The sequence below is a fragment of the Abrus precatorius genome, unplaced genomic scaffold, assembly GCF_003935025.1.
Source record: "Abrus precatorius isolate BTA unplaced genomic scaffold, Abrus_2018 Scaffold8, whole genome shotgun sequence".
In the NCBI taxonomy this organism is placed as follows: Eukaryota; Viridiplantae; Streptophyta; class Magnoliopsida; order Fabales; family Fabaceae; genus Abrus; species Abrus precatorius.
This window is the reverse complement of record NW_020874428.1, coordinates 22,408,513-22,436,107: the sequence shown is the minus strand read 5'-3', so window position 1 is coordinate 22,436,107 and position 27,595 is coordinate 22,408,513. Positions and strand designations below refer to the sequence as shown.

The window sequence follows — 27,595 nt, the reverse complement described above, 5'->3', positions numbered from 1 at the left end:
TCTAAATATGTAAGTAGTTTGTATTTTATTAAAATGGATTAAAAGCTTGTATGTAAAAATTAAGTAGATATTATTTTATTATGTTATTAAAAATAATAAAGATAAATTCATTATTATAAATATGTTAGTAATTTGTATGTAAAAAATTAAGACTAATTAAATATTTGTATGTATTAGTAATTTGTATGGAATATATTGTATTACGTATGTGAATGTGATTTGTAGGTAAAATACTATTAAATTTAATTATTATTATTATTATAATATAAGATAAATTCATTATTATGTATTATTAGTAATTAGTAATTAGTAATTTGATTGGGCTAACACTATTAGTAATTTGTATGTAAAAAAAATTAATTGTATTATGTAAAAAATTTATTTTAATTTTTAAAATGTAAAAAAAAAATTGTTTCATTAAATTATTATAATTAAATAAGATTAATTAAATATATTATAATTAAGTTAGTAATTTGTATGTGAATATAAAAAATAAATTATGATATTATGTTAGTCATATGTTTTTTTTTTAATTTGAATAAAATTACATTTGATATGTTATGATATTATGCTTTTAATTAGGTTGTTTTAATTTAAATTTTTGTATGTACAAAGAAAAATATATTTTTATAATCTTTTTTCTTGTATATTTAAGTTAGAATCAAACTCTCCTTTAACATCAGTAGAAGAAGAACTGTCTAGTAAAATTTCTCCTTCATCACTTTCATCATTGTAACTATCATAATCTGAGTCTTCATTATCTTCATCAACTTCAATCCTAATTCCTTTATTTATTGCAATAAATATATAAATTATTATCTAACAAATACACATATTAATAAATTATTTTATAAAGTAATTCATATTACTTTCATAGTAATCATTACTCAAAATCGTCTCATTATTTTGCTGTGAAAGTGATAAATTTAAATTCATCACATGCGACGGCACTGATGAACTCTCACCAATAGCAATATCCACCTACAACTCTATAATACTTTTACTACCAGATTGTTGTTGAAATGCACTTATCATACAATTAATATCTTCATCATCACAAATATCTACAACTATATACTGTCTATTATTTCTATCAATTAGAAAACGTGAATTAATCTAGAAATAACTTCATTATGATCAAGATTATGCTTCAAATGAATTTTTTTTTCAAGGCTTCAAAACTTATTCCTTACTTTATCTGAATCATTTTCTTTCTTCCTTCAAAACTCACATCTTCATTCCCTTCATAGATTCTACCATTCCATTATATCATTATAATATGTCCACTTATCCTGCATTTTTACAAAACAAATTTCATTATTATCGAAGTTTTTTTAAATTAATATCAACAAAATAATTACTTCTTTATTAATCAATTTATTTATTTAAAATAAAATACACAATAACTACATTCATAAATTTACATGAAATGACTGACCTATTTTGTTTCAAATGGGTTAGTCGACAAAAATTTTGCGGTATGAAAGTGGTGTGTATGTAGCTGGAGAAGGGTGCAAATATTGAACAGGGCTGGTTGTTCAACTGCTCAATGAACGGCTCAACTGAAGTAAATAAGAATATACCAAACTAAGGCAAAACAAGTACCTGATGTTGGTCTCCAATCAAAGTCCAGATTCAAGTGTGCCAAACCCGCATTTTTATTGATTGAGAAAGATATGAATGAAAGAAGTTGCAGCAAGGGCGGGCTCCAAGGCGACAATAGCAATAATAGAGTGGCCAAGCGTTAAAAGAGAGGAAGGGATAACGACAAAAAATAAAGAAGAGCTATGCAAGTTTTGCCCTGCAAATGGCGAAAGTTAATTAAAGTTTTGCTAATATACTGACGAAACATTAGTTTTGCCAGTCCAATGACGAAAAACAAGTTTTACCCTGCACGTGACGAAAGTAGCTCCTATTTTTGCCATCAGAAACGCGAAACTATCCTGATGCATACACGTGTTACGATCTTATATTTTCGCTCTTTTTGTGGTGAAATAAATTTAAAAAAATAAAAAAAAATTATTTCGCCAGTCACTTTCGCGAAACACAACACCAACTTAACCAAATTACCCCAAACAGAAAAATAATTTGAAAAAATATATAATTTAAGAAATAGTTTTTTATTTTACAATATTTAAATAAAAAAGCCTAACCTCGCCTCTCTCACAAAATTGATTAGCTGAATCTAAAATTGCATACAATACACAAACTTAAGGAATTGGTCCAATAAAATAATGGTTAAAAATATTATTAATGTATTTTTTTTATTTTTAATAAATGTTAATGTAATCTTTAATAAATAACTTTTATTTTAAATTTTGTAATCAGCGTCCTAAAATAGATGCAACATCCTAAAATTGTCTCCTAAAAACACACAACACAAATAAAAAAACACTGAATTCGACGCATATAAATTTTTCTTTTTAAAAAAAGACTTAATGCACATGGCTCTAAAAGAAATGAATAACACAGAAACAAATAAAAATGTTTATCTACACGATTTTTGTAATATATGATTAAAGAGTATAATAAAAGTGTATACATGAAAAATTTTGATTTAAAAATATAAAATATTACATTTATTAATAAACTAAATAATAAAATTATTATTTATTAAATATCCTTAAATTAAAAAGAAGATTATTTATATAAGTGTAAAGAGTGGATAAATAATAATGAAGAAAGAAAGGAAATAACCGTTGTGAGAGAGAGGACAGGTGTCGACGTGGCCACGCACCTGTCTTCTTCACTTCCCCTTCGGATTCTCTGCCATCGTTTGTTGTCTTTGTTCGTTTAGTTCTCTCTGTTCTGCAAAACACACTCATTATCTCTCTTTCTCTCTCTACCCGTGAAACTCTAAACTCTCACGCCAAACCGAACCAAACCAATTCACTCTCTGCCTCGCCAATGTCGCTATTTTCATTCACCTTTATCTTCTTCTTCGCCTTCTTATTCTGTAACCTTTGTTTTCTCAACGCCGTTACTGAGTTCGACTTTGGAACCTTAACTTTGAGCAGCCTAAAGCTTCTCGGCGACGCTCACTTGAACAACGGCACCGTGAGCCTCACGCGCGACCTCGCCGTTCCCACTTCCGGCGCCGGCAGGGCTCTTTACTCTCGCCCCGTCAGATTCCGGCAACCCGGAAACCGCTTTCCGGCGAGCTTCAGCACCTTCTTTTCCTTCTCCGTCGCCAATCTCAACCCTTCCTCCATCGGCGGAGGCCTCGCCTTCGTCCTCTCGCCAGACGACGACGCCCTCGGCGACGGCGGGGGGTTGCTCGGCCTCGGAGGCGTCGACGGCGGCGGATTCATCGCCGTGGAGTTCGACACTTTGATGGACGTGGAGTTTAAGGACATTAATGGGAACCATGTTGGTGTGGACTTAAACAGCGTCGTTTCGAGTGAGGTTGGGGATTTGGGTAACTTTGGGATCGATCTGAAGAGTGGTGATTTGGTTAACGCATGGATCGAGTTCGATGGATCCAGCAAAGGGTTGAACGTGTGGGTTTCTTATTCTAATCTGAAACCGAAAGATCCAATTTTGTCGATGAATGTTGATGTGGATCAGTATCTGAATGATTTTATGTATGTGGGGTTCTCTGGTTCAACGCAGGGTAGCACAGAGATTCATAGAATAGAGTGGTGGAGTTTTAGTTCTTCTTTTGAGTCTGGTTCTTCGCCGGCGGCGCCGCCGCCACCTGCGGTGAGCTTGATGAACCCAACGGCGAATTCGGTGAAATCTGTGCCTCCATCTTTGGCTCCTTCTTCTGCTTCTGCTACTTCGAATGGTGAAGAAAAAGAGAGTAAATCGTCTTGTCATAATGGGTTGTGTAAGCAAAATTTGGGAGCAGTTGCTGGGGTTGTAACTGCTGGGGCTTTTGTTTTGGCTCTTTTTGCTGGTGTATTGATTTGGTTTTACTCTAAGAAGGTTAAGCGTGTGAATAAATTTGATTCACTTGGATCAGAAATCATCAAAATGCCGAAGCAGTTTAGCTACAAGGAGTTGAAGTGTGCTACCAAGTGTTTCAATGCAAATAGGATCATTGGTCATGGTGCTTTTGGGACTGTGTATAAGGGAATTTTGCCTGAGAATGGGGACATTGTGGCGGTGAAGAGGTGTAGTCATAGTAGTCAGGGAAAGAATGAGTTTTTGTCTGAGTTGTCTATAATTGGGAGCCTGAGGCATAGGAATCTTGTTCGGCTTCAAGGGTGGTGTCATGAGAATGGTGAAATTTTGTTGGTGTATGACTTGATGCCTAATGGGAGTTTGGATAAGGCTTTGTTTGAGGCTAGAACGCCTCTTCCGTGGGATCACAGACGCAAGATTTTGTTAGGTGTGGCATCTGCATTGGCCTACTTGCATCAAGAGTGTGAGAATCAGGTGATACATAGAGACATTAAGACTAGTAACATAATGTTGGATGAACGGTTCAATGCCCGGTTGGGTGATTTTGGTTTGGCAAGGCAAACTGAGCATGACAAGTCGCCGGATGCCACGGTGGCTGCCGGAACGATGGGGTACCTTGCACCTGAGTATCTCCTTACGGGTAAAGCTACAGAGAAAACTGATGTATTCAGTTATGGTGCTGTGGTTCTTGAGGTGGCTAGTGGTAGAAGACCAATAGAGAAAGATGCCACTGGGGGTGGTAAAGCTGGGATTAGCAGCAATTTGGTGGAATGGGTTTGGAGTTTGCACCGGGAAGGGAGATTGCTAATGGCTGCTGATCCAAGGCTTGAGGGTGTGTTTGATGAGGAGGAGATGAGGAGGTTGCTCTTGGTTGGGCTAGCTTGCTCTCACCCTGATCCATTGGCTAGACCTACTATGAGGTGTGTGGTTCAGATGCTTGTAGGTGAGGCTGAAGTGCCTATTGTCCCTAGAACCAAGCCAACTACGGGTTTTAGTACTTCACACTCTCACCTCTTATTGAGCTTGCAAGATAGTGTATCTGACTGTGATGGTATAATCACCATCTCTACATCCTCATCAGAGGACAGCTTCAATCTTGGAGATATACTCTGATAGAAATCTTTGGCTGAGATCAGGCCATTTTTAATTATTGACTCAAATAGTGTAAATAGAGAGGGATATGTATTCATTTGTTCATGTATGTAAATGACAATAACATGCATTTAGGGCCTTGAGAAAGAAATTTTGGGGTTTATGTAAGCCTCTAGTGCTCTCATGGCAGTGTTGTACACATTTTGGCATAAATTAATTGGAGGGTCATCTCATGATGCGAAGCAATGCAAGATTTTGCTGTGAAATGTTGAAGACAATGTACGGAAGGGTATGGTATTTTAGATAGATCATTGTTCTAGTTCTAATTGGTGCCCAATTATGTAGGGCAAGTTTGAATTAAGCCATTGATGCTAAACAAGCTTTCTTTGGACATTTTAAGTTACCATGGTATAATAAAGATCTAAATTTCTTTAAAGCTTTCTCCTTCGCCCTCTTCATGGCAATGCAGGTTTTGTACCTCCCACTTACAGAAATATATGTTATATACATATATATAATGCCTCAGCTTTTTATATGGATTTCTATCATTGAAACTGTTGGTAATGATTTCTTATATTTTTCTTGACGGGTATGTCTATCCTGCGTTTTAGTTGTAATTCTTGACTCCCTGATGACAAATATATTAAGTTGGAAAATGATATTGTTTCTTGTCTCTCCCACATTCTCATTACTTCTCTTAGAATTTTGTGATTAAGATATCAATTGATTGTGGTCCTTGATATAAATGGTGTTGTTTCACTTTTTTATTGATGTATGGAGGGCGGTCATCATAACATTTCATAGTAGTAGCAACTGCTACTGACAGTTTTTTCCTCGTACCTTGTCCTTTTTATTGCGATAGACAACTAGAACTTCTAGATAGCTCTACCAAAGTATCTTCCCTTCTGCTTATGTACTAAGTTTTACATTTTTTAAAAGTAAATAAATAAATAAAATTCTTCATATTTGTATGTCTTTTTCTTTTTTTAAAAAAGCAGAGTTATAGTGAGATTATTGTGTTATATTCTCTAATTTGCAATAAAGTATGATGAATGTATTTTAGTTAACTTGTATTTATTTGTTCTTGTGTTGGTTACTGATAAGAAAACAGATGCAGGAGTCTTGGGCCTTATGTGATTGATCCTCATATCTAGTTTATTAAGTTTTACAACTGCTACAAAGTAATAGAAAATAGGAAGTGCTAACCGATGCTAACACAACTGCACAGTGAACCTTTGTAACATTAATTACTAACCCAGGTAATAATACACATATACACAAACACATACATTTTATTTTCCTTTCCTATTAACCTTTTGAGTGATTTTGATCCTGAAAGGCAAAATACAAGTGGTTGTAGTCACAAGACAAGTTATTTATTGAAATGCTACAGTATATCTTTGTGATTGTGAAATTATGAATCTGGTACAAGTGGAAATCTTCACATTCTTCAAAGTTCTCATAATTACTTGACCACTACGACAGTTCAGTCACTGTAGTTGATACTTTACCCAATAGAAGTACGTAACCCACTACGTTTGAAGCCATCAACGTGCCCTTTATTTCCCTAAAATCCTGCACCATAAAGTATACTAATAATCAAGAGCATTCTTCAATTTGATCTTTATTTTTTACTTTCATTTTATGTTAAGTATTTTTTTTCTCTTATTTTTTATTGATACATTTTTCTTATATTTACAGGTATGTTAAAAGTAAATTTTAAATATTTTATAAATATTATTTACCGTTTTATACCCTCATTTATTTTGTTTTTCTAATGGTCCAAGAAAAATAAATTGAAACTAATATTTTATCTTTCACAATCATTCTAACATGTTAAATAGGTACAACAGTGAAAACAAGATACGCCAAAAATAGGAGAACAATTTGAGGATGAGAAAAATTAAACAATTAAATTTTTGGAATATAGCACTTGAGAAAATAAAATAAATTATAGTTAAAATTTCACGAGCGTTTATACGTCCGAAAACGCACGTTGTAGATTCTCTCGACTATCAAAATCTTACCTTTCCATTACATAGTAACTCATCTTGTAGGAGCACATGTAGGATTACTGGTACAACCAATTGAAAAAAAACTTACAATGTATATTTTAATAAAAACAGTAATAAAGTATATAATAAAACTCGTGTCTACATAAACTGTAGTCACGTAAGAATTACTCCGCATAACATATAGCTCAAAATTATCAGAAAAAAACAAGGCTCTAACACACTCCATTCATTTTCTTCCTCTGCATGACAAATTTCTTCCAAGCTGAAGTGATTTCCCTTTGGGTCTCTATTTCACTCTTCTTAGCAACAATCACTTTGGCCACATCATCAGCACCTTCTCCAGTAACTGTCATGGTGCTGTTACTGATGACCTTAGCAGGAAGCAAATCAAGTTCATGCAACACTTTGGAGACATCGTTGACTAAACGCTCCGCAAGGGTACGAGAAAAGTCCTCTCTAATGACAACACGAAGAACAGTGACATGTTGTGCATCTGGGGGCATTGTGTATGCTGGCACTATCCAACCATAGCGTCTCAGCATATCAGAGATTTGGAATTCATCAAAGTGGTTATGGTCCTTCAAAGTGAAGGCCACCAATGGGACTCCAACGTCTTTGGATACAATCTCAAAGCGACCCGTGTTCTCGAGTCCCTCCTTAAGTACTACCATGTTGTCTCTGCAGTTTTCCATCACCATTTTATATCCCTGCATACCCAATTTCAAAATGTTTTAGTAGGACCATATTACGAAATAATTAAAAACAAAGTTTTATTTTTTTAATGTTATGATTGAAAGGTGTAAAATAACATTTAATTTATTCTAAGTTTAAATATATTTTTTATCTTTATATTTTAGTGATTTTTGTTTTAACTCATCTAAATGATTTTTTTAGTTATATTTTTGTAAGCTTTTGTTTTTAATCTTTCTTATGAACTAACCAAAAAGTTTGACACATAACAGTCTTCAGTGGACTACATCGACAATAAATACTATGCAAATATATATATATGGGTAAGATTTTTTTATATTATTGTAAATCTAAAAACTCTTATACCGATCAATTTTTAAACTTACACTGATATAAGAAAATCCTTATATATATATATATATATATAGACCAAAATCAAAATAGTAGAATAAATTACAAAAATAACTGAAACATAAAAATCAAACATATTTAAATCTTTATATGAGAAATATTATCATCACACTTACTAACATAATCTTGTTAGTTAAATTTACCAGAATGAGAGTGTTAATAATATGAAATATAAATTAAAAACAAATATTTATTCAGTATTATGCTAAAAATATATTAAAATTATGATAAAAGTATGTTCATAATTTATTTATTCTTTAATTAGTACTATCGGATGCTAATTAACATTTTCTTAATAATAAAAGAGTGTGTCGGTAAAAGTTTTATGCATATACACAAATATTGAAGTCTTGGTACCTCATGACCCAGACGAATTAATTGGTAGTACTGAGCAATGACTTGGCTGGAACCTGCACTATTGCATATTTTATGAAAGAAATCAGTATAATCAATATGAATAAGTGGTACAAATTAAGTTAAAATAATTAAGGTGTATTCTAGTTTGTAGTTAGTAGTCAATTGTATGACCTTTGGAGAAGTTGAGGGTGAAGGTGGGTTGATCAGCTCCAAGATAGTTAATGTGGAAGATAAGTTCCTCAGGAAGATCTTCCTTGCTTCTCCAGATGACCCAACCAATGCCAGCATAGACTAGACCATATTTGTGTCCACTAACATTGATGCTCTTCACTAGTGGTAACCGGAAGTCCCACTCAAGCTCTGGATAAAGAAATGGTGCAATGAATCCACCACTGGCTGCATCCACATGAATTGGAGTGTCCCATCTAACAAAAGATTAATTTAATTCACATGTCAATTCAAAGTCTAAAGTAAACTTCCAACATCTTTGATTTAGTTTACAAAATAAGAGGCACTCAAGCCTCAACCATGCTGTGCAACATACTCAGAGGGATAGAGAAATATACCCAGTTTGCTTATTCTTTTCAACTAAGAGATCATTTAAGACCTTGACATCTTCGAACTCTCCGTTAAGTGTGGAACCAAGGATAGCAGCAACACAAATGGTGTTCTCATCCACCATTTCCACGGCCTTCTCAGGGTCCATCACATAGTATCCATCACGCAGCTTCACCTCTTTCAACTCCACCTCAAAATACCTTGCGAATTTCTCCCAGCAAACCTTCACATAAGCAGAACTAATTAAATTCGATCAATCACTTACTACTAATATTACTTTTTTGTGGACATCAGCCCTTATTATCGGTTATTTTAAGTTATTAAAAACATAAATTTTTCTTAGAAACATTTATTATATAAAAAATATAAAAGTGTAAAAACAATTTTTCTTAAGAGTTGTTTAAAATCTATTTTCAAAAGTTATATTAACAATTATCTTTTTAACATATGTCTAAAGGTATACAATAAGAATCTGTGTTTTATTGAAGATCATAAAATATCACAGAATCTAATATATTAATAACATTAAATACTACAATTTTAATGAAAATTTTTTATTTGTTGATTTCTTATTATATGTTATTAGACACAAGTAAAAAATTAGTATTAACAAAATCATTATTACTGATAGAATTTCTAAAAACTATTTTCAACTACACGATAGTTTCAGTGATGCTATTAGGCATTTGTGCAGTGGCAGAACAAAGGAAAATGGTTTGTGTACCTGAACATTGGCACCAGTGACAATGTTGGGAGTGTCATAAGGCTTTCCTTCTTGTTTCCTTTTGTTCTGCCATCTCCTTTTGAATGCCAACCCAGCCAACATAATGGCCTCTGATGAGCCTACCGTACCAACACCAACTGCAGGTTCTGACTCTTCAAGTGGTGCATTGAAAAGGTGAGCTATCATGTTAACACACCGGTTCTGCATGCATGCAAGGTGTTCAAATCAATTCGCTTGAAATGCCATTGGTTTTATACACACTATAATTAGAACATATATCATTGGGTTATATCATGCCATTGTTAGAAAACAAGGATATTGTCAACGTTGCCTAAGATATATGTGCTTGTTAAAGTGGTGAAGTTCGGATCGAAGTGAAAGTTGAGTTGAATGAGGAGTTTTTAATTTTCAAATGTGGTAATTAAAAAATTTATACCAATAAAAAAAAACATGTGATAAGTTAAAAAAATATTATTATATATAATTTATTTAAAATTATATTATTTACTGTATGATCTTATTATATATACTGTATATTAAATTTCTTATTTTATTTTTATTATTTTTTTTATAAACTTTCAATTTCAAATAAAAAGAATTATAAATAATATATTAATTTAATAATTAAATTATTAATAATAATAAAATTAAGAATATAAAAATATAAATATAATATTATTATTGTATTTTTAAATTTTAATTTATTTAATTTTAACTTAAATATTCTTCAACTTATTTAAATATAACAAATATAATAATTTATTATTAAATAAATTTATTATTTCAACACGTATTTAAATATTATAAAAATTTTCAAGTACAGTAATCTAAAATTTTTTTATGGAATTTACCTTGTCTTTATCAGTAACGCTACTCATTTCAGTTAGGATGATCCTTAATCACCCTAATATTGATATGTTCCCGAGCTAATGCGATTTATTATGCATGTGAATACAGTCATTACTTAGACCCCACACGCTTGCTAACATGCTCTTCGATATATATTAGTTATTGAATAAGTAAGTATTTTATACTACTTTATTCTTTTTATTTAACAATTGGTCTTAAATCAAGTCGAGTTCTACCAAATTTCTAAAACTTGTTTTCCCTGCGGTCGATATTTTGTTTGCCACTGGGCAGTAGCTATTATCATGTCTGTGCCAACTGTCAAAGCAGAAAAACGGCCCAATGACTTTCATTGGACCAAATAACTTAGTGATTGCGAGCCGATAATTAAGGGGCTCGCCTTTTTTTCACATGGGCCCCCAATTCAAAGGTCCCACAATTATGAAATTTGTGCACAACAAAAAGAAAAACAAATATCAGCCGAAAAAGAAAGAAAGAAAGAAAAGAAAAGCCCACGGCTGATAAATAAAAAGGTATAAAAGGAAATCTTAAAAATAGTGAACAGTAACTTTTCACGTTAAAAAAATGAAAAAAAAAAGGTACTTGGATCTATTCCACAAAAAAGGGGTACTTTTCACGTTTAGGAGGCTACGGTTTTCCATAGCATACAAGGATGAGTTTGGAAATATGGTTCGGATTTGGTTATTGTTCTCTTCTCCTAATTGATGCTCTCGATTTTAACCATGAAAATAATATATAATTAATTATTTTAAGATGTAAATTACAGAACCTCAAGACTGAGTCTTTTACAGTATTTTTAGACTACTCTTTTGTATAATAAATCTGTTATAACCAAGTTTAAACTTATAACTTCACGTAAAATATCAAAATCTATCACCACTAATTCAAGCTTAGTGACTTAAAAATACTACGCATTAGTATGCTAAAATATGCAATGTAGTTAGAGATTAGAGAAATCTTTTAAATTTTAAGGATATAACATCAAATAGGCACAATCAATCAATGATACGTTGCATTTTATAAAACGAATACTCGTCAGTCATCATCACCCATCAAAACTTGACTCTTTTAAAAATGGGTTTTTCTATTTTATTTTATTGGAAGAGTAATTAATCTTCTTTTATAATAAAAAATCTTAAAATTAATTAAGATGCGTGAAAGTTTCTCCTTAGCGCAATAAAAACAAATTGAAGTGAGTCTGATGGAAAAGTCCGGTGACAGGGATTTGGCCACTTTGAAAAAAGGAAAAAGATGCAGCGTTGATTGAGAAATTTTACATACAACAAAGAAAAATGACGTTGTGACTTGAGAGTAATTGTTTTTCTTTGGGAGGCAATGCCGGAAAATTTTGATCGATGATTTTAGATTTTCTTTTAGTAAAATATCATCGCTTGACCTCAGATAGATGAAAAAACAACAATATGCTTTCCACAAACACAGCGCTGATCACGGTTCATCGTAGAGCTATGATTTTTCTTTTGGGAAAGAAGAGGCATGCCTAGATGAGCCTTTGTCATTTTGTGAAATTATTATTGAGTCATCATTTTTATTATTTTTGTTCTAGGCAATACACTATGTAACATTTATTAACTAGTAGAATTTCGATTGTTACCAACCTTTACAAGTTAATCAAAAAAATTTCTTAGAAACATTTAAATTTTCAATATATTGTATAAACTTTAAAAGATTCAGAACATTTAAACTAGAATACGATTTGATATATATATATATATATCTTGTTTTTATTTATACTAAAAATTATTTTCATAAATAAAATAATAAATATGCAGATATTATTGATTTTCAAACAATGCGTATAATCTAAATTGATTATAAAACCTATAATAACATCATCTTAAAAAGTATGTGGTTTTATTTTTCTAACAAAAAAAAAATTGTTAAATTTCAACTCTTAGAGTTGGATTTAAACATCTATAAATAAAATAACATTTTAAAAATATATATTTATTATGTTAAAGTTATAAAAATAAAATAAATAATTTTTAATCAAATTTTATTATTATTAATTACTTATTTTTATAAGTTAACATTTTCTTTTAACAAAAGGTTCTATCCGGACATTATATATAAAATAGAAATAATTTTTCCACAGTTGCGTTGGGAGGAACAATTCAAAAGAATAATTTTACATTAAATTAGTCAAAGGAATTAATGTCAAAAGAGTGGGTTATAGCACCAACAGTTAACGAACAAGTGGGATTTTATCAACTGCTCCTACGAAACTCTGGTCTCTCCAAAATTCAACTCATAAATTGAGAGTTAAGAGCGCGTAGATCAATTAAAGAGACATTTACCTAATCGCATGGGACAAATTCATAAAATAATAAAATAAATATGTGAATATTTAATTTAATCTCTTTTAATTTCTGAATAATAATAATGATGATGATATATAATTAGTGTGGGATATGGAATTTAATTACCTGGAGCTCAGTGGTGACAGGGTACTCGTCCATGTCTACGTAGTTCTTGTTAATGGCAGCCATTATGAGTTTGTCACATTCAGGTTCCATCCACGTCGTGACGAACGACGCCAGGTTCAGCCTGGGATTCCCATCCAGCATTAACTCGTCGTTTATGATCTGATACGCTGCTTCCTTCGGGATCGATTGCTCCGGGATTTTGAACCTTTATTTATCAATCTCATTCGTGTTAATCATATACATCATCAAATCCATCTTAACAGTTGAAGACAAATCAATCATAAATGCATGCATCATATTCATGTGTCAATGTATGCATCAAAAAGAGAGATCCATATTATAATGATCGGTGGTAATGGTGGATTGATTAATTGAACATTTATATGTACAGAGAGAGAGAGTCGTACGAACCTGGGAAGGGAGGTGCGGACATAGCGAGAAGCGAAGGTTGAATGGACAGAGACATCTGTCTCGGAAGCGGTTTTGGAGAGAACCATTGGAGATTTGTTGAGTGTGTGTGTGTGTGTGTGAAGAAGTGATTAGTTATTGATGTGTTTGGGGAGAGGAGAGGAGTTTGGGTCTTAAATAGAGTGGCGATGTATGGAACCAGCCATGTGTTATGTGTTGTAAGAAAAGAAAATATATATCAATTTAATTGTTTGTGGTGTGAGACTAATAAAGTTTCTTTCAAAGTAACCCCACTCCAATATTACGCGTTCTCTCTTTTGGAAAAATCACTCCTGTTTACATTTATATACTGAAAGATCCAGATTCTAGAACCGGTTTTTTCCTTTTTCTTTAAGGTGGGTCTTAAGTCTCAAATTAAATAATGATATCAAACTTTCTTAATTAAGACATATATTTTTATTAAATATTATTTAATATTAAAAACATTTGATGTTACATTTTGATTTGAAAATGTAATTTAATTGTTTACACAACTCAATTTAAGTGTTTTATCAGATTAGTTATTTAATAGTGTTTGAAATAAAACCAGACGTGGGTTAAGTTTATGAAATTGCCATTCATTGGCATGATATGTTCAAACAAATTAAACAAGACTTTAGTTAAAGAGGTTAACTTTGTTGCATATAAAATAGGTATAAGGGAAAAATATAAACTACTGAATTAAAATGAGTCGCTAAATTAAGAGATGTTACATACTGTGTAAAGTTTTAAAAGATGTCGCTATGTATATATACGAAGGGCTTTTTTTTTTTTTAATTTAATACGACTGTTGTGGTTTATTATTGTTCACTAACCCATCGTATGGCACTATGCGCTTTAAAAAAATAATAGATAGATAAAGTAAAATAATAATATAAAATATTATTATTTTACTTTATTTATCTGTTTTTTATTTCATTACATTACAAATAATAATAATAATAATAATCTATTTTTATATATAATTTATAAATTAAAAGTTATTTAAAATGAAAACATTTTTAAATGGTAGTTCTCCTTATTATATTAAGTGACGACATTCATGCATTGAGTATTTAATTTTTTAAATTCAATTTTGATTTTATATTTAAATTTTTTATAACTACTTTTAAATTTTAAAAAATTTATCTTTTTAATAGAATAAAATATTTATTATTAATAATTAAAATAATTTTTAAAAATTATTTAATTTTAAAATAATTTTTAAAAATTATTTAATTTTAAAATAATTATAAAATATATTTTTAATTATTTAAAAACTTTAAATTTAATCATATTTGTGCGATTAAAATAACTTGCTAGTTGTTGGAACTAGCAAGTCTGCTTTAAAAAAATAAAATAACATAAAGTAGCAAGTGAAGACCGTTAGATAGAACATTAGGCATATATGGTTTACAATTATATTTATAATTACATGATATTACTAACTAGTTATAAAAATAAAATTTAATAATTAATTATAATTGGATATGTTAAGTAAAAGGTAATTTTAAGATAATTTATTTCACTTGAATTATCTAAACAAATGTTCTTTTTTATAGTATCTACATCCACAGCGTGCATTTATTCTTTCCAAAGGAGTGCAATTAAGGTATAAATTCTTTTTCCATGGCAAAAATCAACTATTGCTCAAGTAAAAAAGAAAAAGAAAACAAAGAAAGGCAATATCAACTCATTTTCCTACTTCCTCCTCATAAATATGTTCCTTTGGCCATCGGTGTAATTTTGATGCTCTTTGGACTCTTTTTGTCCTTTCTTATATTATGACAATGATATCAAAGTCATGGAAAACACAAAATCGTAACATTGTCAATTTTGGGCACAATTTTGGGCATCAATACTTGCATATTGCTTAGTGCCCCAAGCTTGCTACTAATTAAAAAAGAATACTGGGTGGTTTTAGGTAAAAGTTTAAAAACAAGTGGTAATAATATTTCGATATCAAAGCACACTACAATTAAGCCTAAGTACGTAGAAAAAGAAAATCAATAACATGATTTCTGTGGACTGCAGATATCAATTTTCTTCTGTATGCAAATGTTGAGAGCTGTGAAGTTTAATTTTCAAATTGAAAGGAAGACAGAATTATTCAAAATGCTTTTCAATAAAACCATGTGAATAAAGGAAACTTCTTATAGATTTCTTTATTTCATCTTTGTTCCAGCACTACGTCAGTGGAGGATTTGGCATATATTATTCATTTGATTTTTAAGAAATATTTTTCTATTGTATTTAATAATTATAAAATTACTATCAATAAAAAAAATTAAAAATGCTTTTCAGATTTAACAGTCCAAAAAAAAAAAAAACACGACATGGAGCATAGGCAACAGCATTCTTCCTTCCAGAGGGATGAAAGGAATATTAACGAAGGAAAAGTAGTCGACTGGTAGGCTAGTAGTCTATTTATTGATGCATGAGTCCCCGTTTTGGCTGAAAAAACAAACGCCAATGATATTCTTATCCTGTTACTTTTTTTTTAGTAAAACAATTGTGTTGGAATTTCTTAATACTAATTACGTAATTGTTTAAAAAAGTATAAATTTTAAAAAATAGAGGAGATTGGGCTATGTTAGAACAATCCAAAATATAGTCTAAATATATCATAAAATATTATAGTTCTAATTTCAAAATTCTGAACTTCGTCAAAATTAACCTCGAGCCAAGCCGAAGTGAGTGAGACATTATGGGTCATAAACACCCCTGATGATCATGTTACTTAGAGAAAGACAATTTTTAATCAAAGGCCCGTCATGATTAATTGTAGGATCCACTAACTAAATTTGATAAAAATGATATCTTTCTCTTTAACCTTACTTTTTGGGGAATTTGCAGACTATGGATCTCCTCAACTCATGTAGGAGGATGGATGCTAAACCGTCCAACGAGCCTTAGCTCTAGACATGAATTCAATGTTCAAAATAATGCATTCGGACGCACACATAAAATAAGAAAAAGGGCATGCACCAGAAGGTCCCAGGAGTCGCAACTGATCTTACTATACAAGTAATTCTGTACATTCTTCAATTTCTGCCGCCAAGGGGTAGTGCCAATGACCCCTAATAAATAGGACAAATAGTTAGTTCAAACTTGAGGTGATATTTATATCAAATTATAGGTAAAAGCATTCTCACCTTTAAGGACATGTATTAGGATGTGAAGATATTTTAACGTTGATATGAATCCGAAAAAACCAGCTTTCACAGCAAAATCTGGAAGCATAAAAGGTAAGAATTAGAGGGAAAACTCATTCTGCAAGCTCTTGCTTTCATTTCTATATCCTACAAGGAAAGTGTCTCATTTACACCAAATATCTTGACTTTACGAGAAATACCTGCATAAATCTCGTACTCCCAACTAGTGCATCAAAAATTAGGTACACGAGTATTTTTCCCTCTTCTAAACCTCCCATTTTTTCAGTAAGAAAGAGAAACAAAAATATAAGGTCTAACTTTTTTCTTCAAGAATAACAGGTGTAAGAGGTAAGTGTATGGGTTCAGGTGTATAGAGATAACAGGATTGATATATAGGTCTTGCTAAAAAATGCGTTGATGATCCTAGTTAAAGAATAATCAATGAACTCTATTAGTGTTGTCAATTACTTGAAAAAATAAATTTGAAATGATGTGTTTTTAATATAACAAATATTTTTATTTTAAATGAATACTTTCTATATTTGTTTAATAAATATCCTAAGCACACTAATTAAGAAATGAGAAGAGAACTTACAGAAATTTGTTATGAGCATTTTACAAGATTCACCCTCACCATCCAACTTTGGACAGATACGAGCATACACTGCGTATTTGGTGTAAGTTAGCAACCTCATGATCCGTGGGACATCCATGTTTCTAACGATGGACCTTAACAGCGCACTAGAATGAAAAAATAAGATATGATAAGCACATCAAGTAACACAAATTTTCAGCCCAATAAAGCAAGCTTGAACTCTTTTTCTTACTCTACATGCATTATAGCAACAAAATCTGTGGGCAGAGACTCCATGAATGAAGATAAGTCCTCAAACAACAGAGATTTCAATTCATGTTTCATGGTCTCTTTTTCCTTGACTGATATTCCAACAGCATGTTTGCTGCAACTTAAATGAAAAAGCTCCGTCATATTTTTTTTTGCAAGAAACAAATTATTAGTAGCAAAGATTACATAGCCATCCAAAAAAGACAACACAAAAACCAAAGACAGCAGAAATGAAACAAGCTCATTAACAGGAAGATTTTTCTTCTAAAAGCAAATTAAAAGCATTTATACACATCAATAACAGAAACTTAAGCAGGAACCTTTCGATTGTTGTTCCGGTGAAAATGATGGGTAAGTATTTAGAATACTTCCCAGCACCAAATCGCTCACCAAGCCACATTATTTTCTTTGAATCCTTGAGAATCAAAGCTTCCCATAACTGACAGAAATCTTTTCGAAATTCTTCGTCTAATTCCCAGTAGACTGCATGATCTAGAAGAACTGCAGAATGATTCCAAAAGGGGGTAAAAGGACAAAGTTAAATTCTTCAGTTTTTAAAGTTTCAATTAGAATCCAATTAGTGAAAAAAAATAAGCTCCAATAGATCAGCACGTACCCAAAGAGAAGCCATTACAACCTTCAGGAGAAACTAGTATATTACCAGGGTGTGGATCACCATGTATGTAACCATGTAAAAATATCATTTCAGCAAACAGCTCAATCAGTGATTTTCCCACCTTCAGCAACAGGTTTAGAATGAATCAGTTAAGCAAGTTAGCACTGCAGCACAAGAGTAGGAAAAATTGAATGAGATTTTAAAAAGGGATATCCATCTGATTGGGTACAGCAATCATCAGCTAATTACCAATGTTGCACCACAATAAACCCCATAAAAAACAAAAAACTGCAATTTACATGAGGTCACCATAGCTGTGACAAGTCAACCTTTTCTGGATCAACCCCAATCTGATTCAGAAAGTCCAAGTCATCAATCTGAAATTCAGCAAGCCTCCTATTAATAGAATGTGATATATAGAAATTGAAAGACTAGCACAGTTTGAATAGCAACATTGCTACAAGCAAACTGGAGCACGTTATAAAAGTGAACAAGTCAAGCTGACTTTGTTAATTAATAATTGTACAAATTAATGGTTTTTATCTTATTTTTATACCTACAAAATATCACAAGTTTGTTTAATCTGAATATTACAGTTTTGTTTCAGTTCAAAAGACTAAAAAATCTCTACAGCAATCAGAAGTAAGAAAGCAGATATTTCAGAAGATAAGCACATCAATTTCAATAAGCAGTCAAGTTTACATTTCATATAATAAATAAAAAATTCAGTATTCAAATTTCTAATTTTCTTTCCCTTCTGTCATTTTAATGTCAAGGTAAAATTCTCTTTCATATCACAATGCCCTTTCTTCCTTATACAATGGAAATGTTGCATTTCTCTCCTCCCACATGAGGGATAAGTGACTTTAGTAAAAGTAAATAGTATGTATTTTGGAAAATCACAAATTAGATAGTTAAGAAATACTAATGGAATATAATGCAACCCTCTCATGTTGTGTAGGCAGTAGGCATCGCATACATCCTCAAAAGCGTAGTCATTCAAGGAAGACAGACAAAGTGGCAATAGTATTGAAGATATTGGTGCAATATCTGGATTTGCCTTTGAAAACCAAGTGAGCTTAATGAGGAAATAAATGTCAACATTCAAGTAGGAGACAGTGTAACACCCAGAGTCCTACATTAAAAAACAAAAAAAAAAACAGCCAAAGTTTGCATTATAAGGTTAAGCCCATTCAACTTGTTCCATCACTGAATGACTCTTATAAGCAATAAGGTGCTGTATATATATATATATATATATATATATAAAGGAGGACTCAGTACACAAAGCTCCCACCTGGGGGAGTCTATGGAGTATGTATACAGTCTTGTCCCCACAAGCAAAAAGGTTGTTTCCAGGTGACAAGGCAGTAACCTTACTATTGTGCCAAGGGTCATCCTGAATATGCTGCTCAGAATATGAAACAAAAGTTTGACTGAGCTCAGTTAGCATGTTTTGTTTCATTTAAGATGAATAGAAGATTCGTTAATATAAGGATCTTGATATTTTTCTAGCGTTTTTGGCCAAATGAAGATAGTGGAAAGCATGTGTGATAGATTAAAGCTCTGCTTGTTTTAGATTTTGGTAGAATTGATTCTGGCAGAATTGAGGTTAAAATTTTATTCATATTTGAGACTGTTTTAATAGTTTAGAAAAATTTGCTTGGATGGTAAAGTAAATCACTTTTGAAGCATATAGTTATATTTGATCTTGTTTGATAATTGATACCACACAAAATGGAATTTGGAGCCAAAAACTTATACCATGTAAATATGGATAAATCACTACAGAATTTACTTTGAAAACCAGAAAAACTACCAAAACGCATTGTTTCAATCTGCAACAAGTTATTAAAATAATGACATGTAATTCTGGCCATATCCAAGCAGGCTAAAATTGACAAGAACATAACAGAGACAAATTAACCATTGGTGAATCATGCTTAACGACTTTTCACAAGACATTTATACATATTAGAGCAACTGAAGATATCATAAAAGTCCTATCTTAAAACTAACGCAATGACATTTTTTTTTCCAGAATAATCATCTACTGACATGATCGATAAATCACCTTGCGTCCTTTATAAAACTGCATGGTTAGGACTAGCCTTGTTGTCAACTCCTGCATGCATAATCTGATGATAAGTATGTAGGTAGCACAAATATACTAATGTTGTGTACATGAGAGAACTTATGACATGAATTCGATCATGGAATTTATTATTAGAGTTAAAAAGAGCTTAAGCAAGTATTTTATTAAAATAAGTTAAAGAATTCTTAAGATTCATAAGTCATTGCATAAGCTCTTCCACACACTCCCTAAATAAATCGTTCATAGGAAGAATCAAAATTATCTCAATTATCATACCCAGAACACATGAGGAATTCTGACCATTTGGTTGTTTCTGAAATTTCTGGCTGCTCTCTCAGAATTCCTTGCCTCCTGAACAAAATCTGCAAGGAAGTAGTCAGGGTATACATCTCATGCATTCAGTAACCTCAATTATAATGACTCAGAAGACTAACTTATAAACACTACAATTATTTTATTTTATTTTTTAAGAAAGGTTGAATGTGTTTAGTTGGATCAATTAATTTCTAGACTACCTATCCTTGCTTGCATCTTTAGTTTAAATATTACACAAAACCAATAGCTGGAACATGGAACATATAGTGCAATTTATGGGGATTCTAATGCTAGACAAAAGTGGTCACAGCTGATAGCTGATATGCCCTAATGTGAGACGTATAGTAAAATGAAACAGAAACAGTGAGAGAATGCATTTTGGATGGAGTAACTAATTACTGACCAAGTTCTGAAGAGACGGATTGGGCAAATGCCAACGGTAGCCATTCAAACCTGTATTGAGGGTACAACTGCAACCAAAGGTAATAATCTTAACTAAGTTATAAAATTAAACTACTTGTATTGAAATCTAACAATAAAGAAGAAAGAATACAACAGTTTTTCATGTGTCACAACTTTAAAAAGCTATTGGCAATTATACAACAAAAGCAAAATCACCTATTGAATTAATAGTGAAGGCGATGAAACAATTATCCCAGAGAGTCTTGGCCACTAGAGAAATTGTGAGAGCAGGCAGTAAAGTTAGACAGTTTTTGGTACAATGGAGAGTGATGGCTGAAGAGAATGCCACTTGGGAGGATGAATTGCACTTGTGTAGCCAACTTCCTGACATCCCCAAGACTGTTTTCCAGGGGTGGAAAGTGATAGAGTACCAAATGAGTAACGTGGATCATTAAGTAGTACAAGACATGGATCAGCTAGTAGTTGATAACATACACCCAGTCCACCGGTTAGCATGATATTGTCCGTTTTGGGGGTTAACCCCTCACAGTTTTGTTTCTCCCAGATATGACACACTAGGAAAAGGTCTCATGCTAGAAGGAAGGACGTCACAGCTATTTAAAGACTGATAAGTCACTCCCCCCAACCGATGTGGGACTCATCATCCCCTCCCTCTTCAAGAGAGTCCGCCACGGACGAACTGATAAGGCACTCAAACCGCCACGGATACGCCGATAAGGTCCATCGGCTCCGGTCCAGGCTCTGATACCAATTGATAACAACCACAAACCGTGTCGCCGAATTAAACGATCTTTAAATAGTTGTGGCGTCCTTCCTTCTAGCATGAGGCCTTTTCCTAGTGTGTCATATCTGGGAAAAACAAAACTGTGAGGGGTTAACCTCCAAAGCGGACAATATCATGCTAACCGGTAGACTGGGTGTATGTTATCATTTGGTATTAGAGCCTGGGCCGGAGCCGATGGACCTTATCAGCGTATCCGTGGCGGACTCTCTCGAAAAGGGAGGGGATGATGAGTCCCACATCGGTTGGAGGGAGTGACTTATCAGTCTTTAATAGTTGTGGCGTCCTTCCTTCTAGCATAAGGCCTTTTCCTAGTGTGTCATATCTAGGAGAAACAAAACCGTGAGGGGTTAACTCCCAAAGCGGACAATATCATACTAACCGGTGGACTGGGTGTATGTTATCATTTGATGAGAATCAAGGAAGGTCCATTGAAGACAAAGACTTGAAGACATTGGAAGAGCTTCAAGGACCAATGACAAGGGTAAGGGCAAAAAGAATAAATGAAGGCTTAGAAAATATTGTTGTTGTCTTATTTGAAAGGGAGCTCAATTTAGAGTTAGAAAAGTTCAAGATAATCAATTACATATGCTTAGAGGATTTGAATTCTAACGAGTTTTATTAGGATTTAATTATTATGTTTAGTTTATTTATTTTAATATTAGTCATTACTTATTTTGAGTTTTTATTTAGGATAAAATCTTGTTATTTTATTTAGTCTATTTGAATTTAGGCTTGTTAGTACAAGAAGCCCATTAAGGTTTGCGTTAGTATTAGTTTACAAGCATTAGGCATATATAAGCTCTTGTAAACACACTTTTAGTTTTTCGAATATAATTTGAGATTGAACACTCTTGTGAGAGTGTGTGACTCTAGATTCTTGAGTGAGCCAATTTTCTTTGATTTTATCAAGAGACCAAAACTCTTGTGCCGATCGTTCCTTGGCTTATCAATCTTGCGATTGTGGCGCCATTTTCTATCTCTATTCTATTTTTACTTTTTATTAATTTTCTTCTTATTTCAATTCTTATTTGTGTCGTAATAATTTCGTTTTTATTGTGTGAAATTCAATTCAAGATCGTTTAATTCAGCGACACGGTTTATGGTTGTCATCAGTAGTCTCTTTTCATGGGAAGCGCAAATTATGAAAAGTGTATCCATATAAGAAAAATAAGTGTATTGGGGATGAGACTTAGTCACATGCTGCTGAGCTGGACAATATTTTATGCCATACAGGATGGTCATGGGAGGAGGGGGAGAAAGAAGAGAGATAGGGATTGTTTTTCTGGTTGTTGTTGGATAGAGAATGCTAATTATCTAAGGAGCCTTGGCTCCAGATTTTCTTTTTAAGAGCTCAGGCTCACCATCTTTGGTTCATCTATAAGACTATCTTCTTTTATATCATTTTGTTCCTATCAGAATATGGACAGAACATAGTTCAACTTCAACCAGCAACTAGACATTAATTTTATGAATACATTTGATTTCGAGAAAATTGAACATTGCTCACTATGTTTTTTCTCTTTTTTATTCTTTTTTTTAAAAAAAGAAATTAAGAAAGAAAAGAACAGAAAATATGAAGAACAGAAATTTTCCTAAAATTGGAAAGGAAGATACAGGAAGAGAATATACATCAGCTCAAAAAAGCAATCCAGTAACTTTGCTAGAAAGTATAAAAATTCTACAATTGTGGTCTAGCCAGACACCACACTCCAATACTAACTAGGATCTTTCAGATATAACTGAGAATAGGAGGAACATGAATCTTTCAAAAATAAGAAAGGACAAAATAGGAGGAACAGGAATCATTTCAGATTTTTAAAAATATCTAACAATAACAATTAATTACAGAACAATTTCTTTAATATCTTTCGATGAATAAGAGTTGTCAAGAGTCAGAGCATACCAATGCAATAGTTTTTGATAGGAAATGCATTGTTCTTCTATCAAAATTCATCTGCTGCTCTATCCAAGGATATTGCACCTATTTCCAGTGAAGAACACGACTTCACAATTCAGGTAGTGTTTTTCCATATGTAGCATACCTTCATTCAAATTATGTACCAGCAAGAAGGATCACATAGAAGCAAATGACAAAAGTGTTTACTTTCTAATTAATGACAGAAGTAAAAAATTTTGAGCATTTTCTGGTCTCTAACATTATACTACCACATAATATGAGCAAAATAACAATATCTTATGATTAGCATTATAATCTGAAAGAATTAATCCCATTTACTCAAATAATCAAATGTAATCCATGAAAAGTCACTACCTGCAACCCTCCGGCCTGTAAATCATTTATAGTTATCCTTGTAGCCAGTTTTGGACTCAAATACTTAAATCTTATTTTGATAATGTGCCTGGGTATAACATGCCATTCAAGTTGAAATCTAGAATCAACATACCATATAATATAATTAAATCAATAGATAAGAGCTGGCCAAGGAAATATTTTAATGATACTAATATTTTCAACCTAATGGGATATTTATTAGATTAAGCACTAGACGTTCAGTTCAAATGAGATACAGCTTACAGTAGAATCATTTTAGTGATTACAAGGAAAAAAAATTAACAGGTAAATGGTGATTCTTAGTTAATAAAGTGAAATATCAAAATCATTGGAGTCAGTTTCTGATTGCCCATGAAACCAACCATGATCCTGTCCTTTTAATTTGTAAATTAAAAATGGAATTTTAAATCCTCTTGAAACCCCAAAAAGAATCATTTAAAAATTACTGAATTACATTCCTGTTGTGCACACATTTAAGTTTTCTTGACTTCCAAAACCACTACTCCAGTTCATATCCTTTTTCCATGCAACCAGGGGCCTGAAAACTAGTTGATTTGAACCCAAAAAACCAATAGGCTAAACAGATTATAGAAAAGATAAGAACAATTAAAAGACCTTTTTCATCAAAAAGTTAAAAAACCAACATCCCCCCCCCTCCCCAACCACACAGACCCCATCACCACCACAAAAGAATAACATGCCTATGATAATATAAACAAACAGATATAAATATCAATTGAAAATGTTTAGAAAGGTAAGGAAGCTTACCACATGACTAGGCTATTTATTACAATCATTTAGAAGCATAAATAAAATTCCATTATCTAAAATTCATAACATATTTTACCTTTTCACGTTACCAAATACCGTCAGTGCAAAGTCTAATGAATTATACAAGTCTAAATCCTGTACCTATGTCAAACCTCACACTAAGTTCACACTGATTGATATGGGATGTAAAAATTTAATTTCAACAGCTTCGAAAACTTGGAAGTCATTTTCAGAAAAGGCATTGTACATGGTGACAGCTATCAGGAATTCAAGAAACTACTAGCACCCGCAGACAAACCTTGATTGCTACTTCATGACCACTTTTCAGCACTCCATGGTGAACTTGAGCAATAGACGCAGCAGCTATAGGTTGTTCATCAATTGACAAAAACCTGCAATTCACATAAATACAAATGGTAATCTTGAAACAGAATAAGAGAACATCGGAATTTAAGGGGTGGCAGTGGCATATCAGCACTCTCAAAGGCAGGTTCAACTCAAGCTACAACACTAGCTTATGCATTTTCTCACTTGATGTCCAAATGGCTCGGGCTTAAAAGAAAGATAAAACCATCTGTGCAACTCCACCTACCAGCTTAAGCTTTTCGAGGAGATTTAATTTTCCAAAGATATCAAAATTGGATTGGTTGGTTAGAGCAACTTACATCTCAGAGAAATCAGGTCCGAGATTATCCTTTAAAACTTCCTTAATAACTTTAAATGGAAGAGGAGCAACCTATGTCATCAATATATTCCAATTATCAACATAACCAATCAAAATCAACCAAAATTTGAACTAAATTAGATATATATAGACCTTATATCATACCTGGTCCTGTAATGAAGACAAAGTTGAAGTGTACTCTCTCGGAAGCACTTTCTGCGCAGCAACGAACTGTCCAGCCTTCACATAAAACCCTTTGTTGGCTTCGCATAACTTGAGAAACCTCTTGGCAGAGCGTAGATGAACCTAAGCACCAAAACGACGAATTCAACATCTCAAAATGAAATTGAAGCTATTCTGACCGACAGCGATGTTAATTCGTTGGCAATTCTCGGCGCCGATGTAAATAACGAGAACGATTGTAGAGATGGCGGAAACCTGGGAAATCACTTGACGATAATGATCGGAGTCCTTTTGAAGGCCGCGCAGCGATATTTCGTAGTCCACAACAGTGGAAGCGACCTGAAAGAATGAAGATCGGAAAACGAAGAGAGAAGTGAAATCGAACAGTGTAAGCGAAGAGTTGAGAAAGGAAAAATCAAGAGATGCAATTTGAAAATGGAGAGAGTCGATACGGTGGAGACGGCGCGAGCGGTACGGACGAGGCCGTGGATTTCGGCTCCGATTGTGTTGGCAGAGAATGTGAAGAGAGGAATGGGGACATCGGAGTGTGCGGCGGCGGCGGCGGCGGCGGCGCCTAGGAGTAGAAGGGCGGTCGTGCGTTTGGCGGGAAAGTTGAAAGGTTTAGGCGTCATTTGATTGGAGGGTTTACCGGTGCTTAGATTTTAGCAACACAGCTAGCTCTAGACATTTCAATGGTTTTGTCAGTCTCTGCAACACAGGTCCTAAGTACAGATACTTGTCGCACTGGCTTTTAGAAAATATTTTTGGATTTTTTTAAGATCTAAAATAAAAAAAATTTAAAACTTTTAAAATGTTTTGTTTTCTGAAAAATTATAATATTTCCTTTTTTAAAATAAATAAGTCAAACAAAGTAAAATAACTTTTAATTTTAAATAAGTCATTCAATTTGAAAGACCTAACTTGTTTGAGTTATATTTTAAAATAAATTTGTATTATATTTTATTTTTTAAAATAGAAAAATGTTTTTAAAGCAGAAATCAAATATGCTTTTATAGTGTTGAATACTGTCCGGCCTGAGCTCAATTATAAGTTGCTTTAAGCTAAAATTATATCTATAAGTTGAACTTATCTAAGTGTAACTTGTGAGTTGTGACTTATGAACTTATTATGATTATAAATTGTTTCGTATTTAAGCAACTTATGTATATGGATGTACTTTTTTAATACTGAAACTAGTTACAACAATGAAAGAAGAAAGTTAAAAAAAATTACGTAGCAACAAAATATCAACTGTTATGGCGATAATGGGTATATACGTGGAATATTGCAGAGTTGGTAATTTATTTATATTTATTAATTAAAATTTTTTTTTTAAAATTGATTTTTGTTATGTTCTATATTTACTTAGAATTGGTTTGATTTACATAATTTAATCTGGTAATTTTTATAATTTAATATTGTTTTAATAGTTTAGTATAAATTATTTGATCTAATATAATTTACGTGAATATCGATGAGTAAATTGATAACGATTAACCCACTTAATTCACAGCTGTAGATTTACTTTGAAATTTTTAGATTTTGACATTTATAATAAGTTGTATGTTATGAATATATGACATTTATAGCTGTAAAATATCATATAATTACTTGTGCAAATACTGTAATAGTTGACAATTATGTTAAGGTGACAGTTTCAAATGTACTTACATACTATAATAGTTGGTGGTGGCATAAGATATAACTTGATACCATTGGTCTTAAAAGGGAAAGTAAAGTATAATTACATTATTTAGTTGTCAATTACATTTTTTTATTTTAAATCTAAAAAAATTTAATAATTTTGTTTTATTTTATTTATTTATTATATATTTAAACATATCATTGTCACTAAAAATTAAGGTTAAAAATTTATTTAAAATAAACTACTATGTTATTCATCCGTATTTCTTAATATTTTTAAAATTTTGTTAATATTAACTTTTAAGATTTTTTAATAGA

The 27,595-nt window shown here is 32.2% G+C and overlaps 3 protein-coding genes across 3 annotated transcripts; 1 reads left to right on the top strand and 2 right to left on the bottom strand.

Annotated features, from left to right (window-relative positions):
- The first annotated feature begins 2,777 nt into the window (after positions 1-2,777).
- On the top strand, positions 2,778-5,423 carry LOC113848486 (L-type lectin-domain containing receptor kinase VIII.1). Its single transcript, XM_027478027.1, has one exon. The coding sequence runs from the start codon at positions 2,908-2,910 to the stop codon at positions 5,017-5,019; it is 2,112 nt and encodes a 703-aa protein (XP_027333828.1). The 5' UTR covers positions 2,778-2,907; the 3' UTR covers positions 5,020-5,423.
- A 1,587-nt stretch (positions 5,424-7,010) lies between these two features.
- LOC113848487 (glutamate decarboxylase 1-like) lies at positions 7,011-13,621 on the bottom strand. Its single transcript, XM_027478028.1, has 7 exons — positions 13,476-13,621; positions 13,065-13,269; positions 9,754-9,954; positions 9,038-9,252; positions 8,643-8,896; positions 8,472-8,524; positions 7,011-7,720 (listed from the first exon to the last, which is right to left on the bottom strand). Exons 1-7 carry the CDS (start codon positions 13,559-13,561, stop codon positions 7,226-7,228), a joined length of 1,509 nt encoding a protein of 502 aa, XP_027333829.1. The 5' UTR covers positions 13,562-13,621; the 3' UTR covers positions 7,011-7,225.
- A 2,733-nt stretch (positions 13,622-16,354) lies between these two features.
- On the bottom strand, positions 16,355-26,333 carry LOC113847667 (uncharacterized aarF domain-containing protein kinase 1). Its single transcript, XM_027476903.1, has 16 exons — positions 26,086-26,333; positions 25,889-25,972; positions 25,616-25,756; positions 25,452-25,522; positions 25,085-25,178; positions 23,626-23,703; positions 20,919-20,985; positions 20,477-20,562; positions 20,180-20,230; positions 18,435-18,482; positions 18,106-18,226; positions 17,810-17,990; positions 17,473-17,604; positions 17,241-17,386; positions 16,646-16,723; positions 16,355-16,570 (listed from the first exon to the last, which is right to left on the bottom strand). Exons 1-16 carry the CDS (start codon positions 26,263-26,265, stop codon positions 16,428-16,430), a joined length of 1,701 nt encoding a protein of 566 aa, XP_027332704.1. The 5' UTR covers positions 26,266-26,333; the 3' UTR covers positions 16,355-16,427.
- Between the last annotated feature and the right edge of the window lie 1,262 nt (positions 26,334-27,595).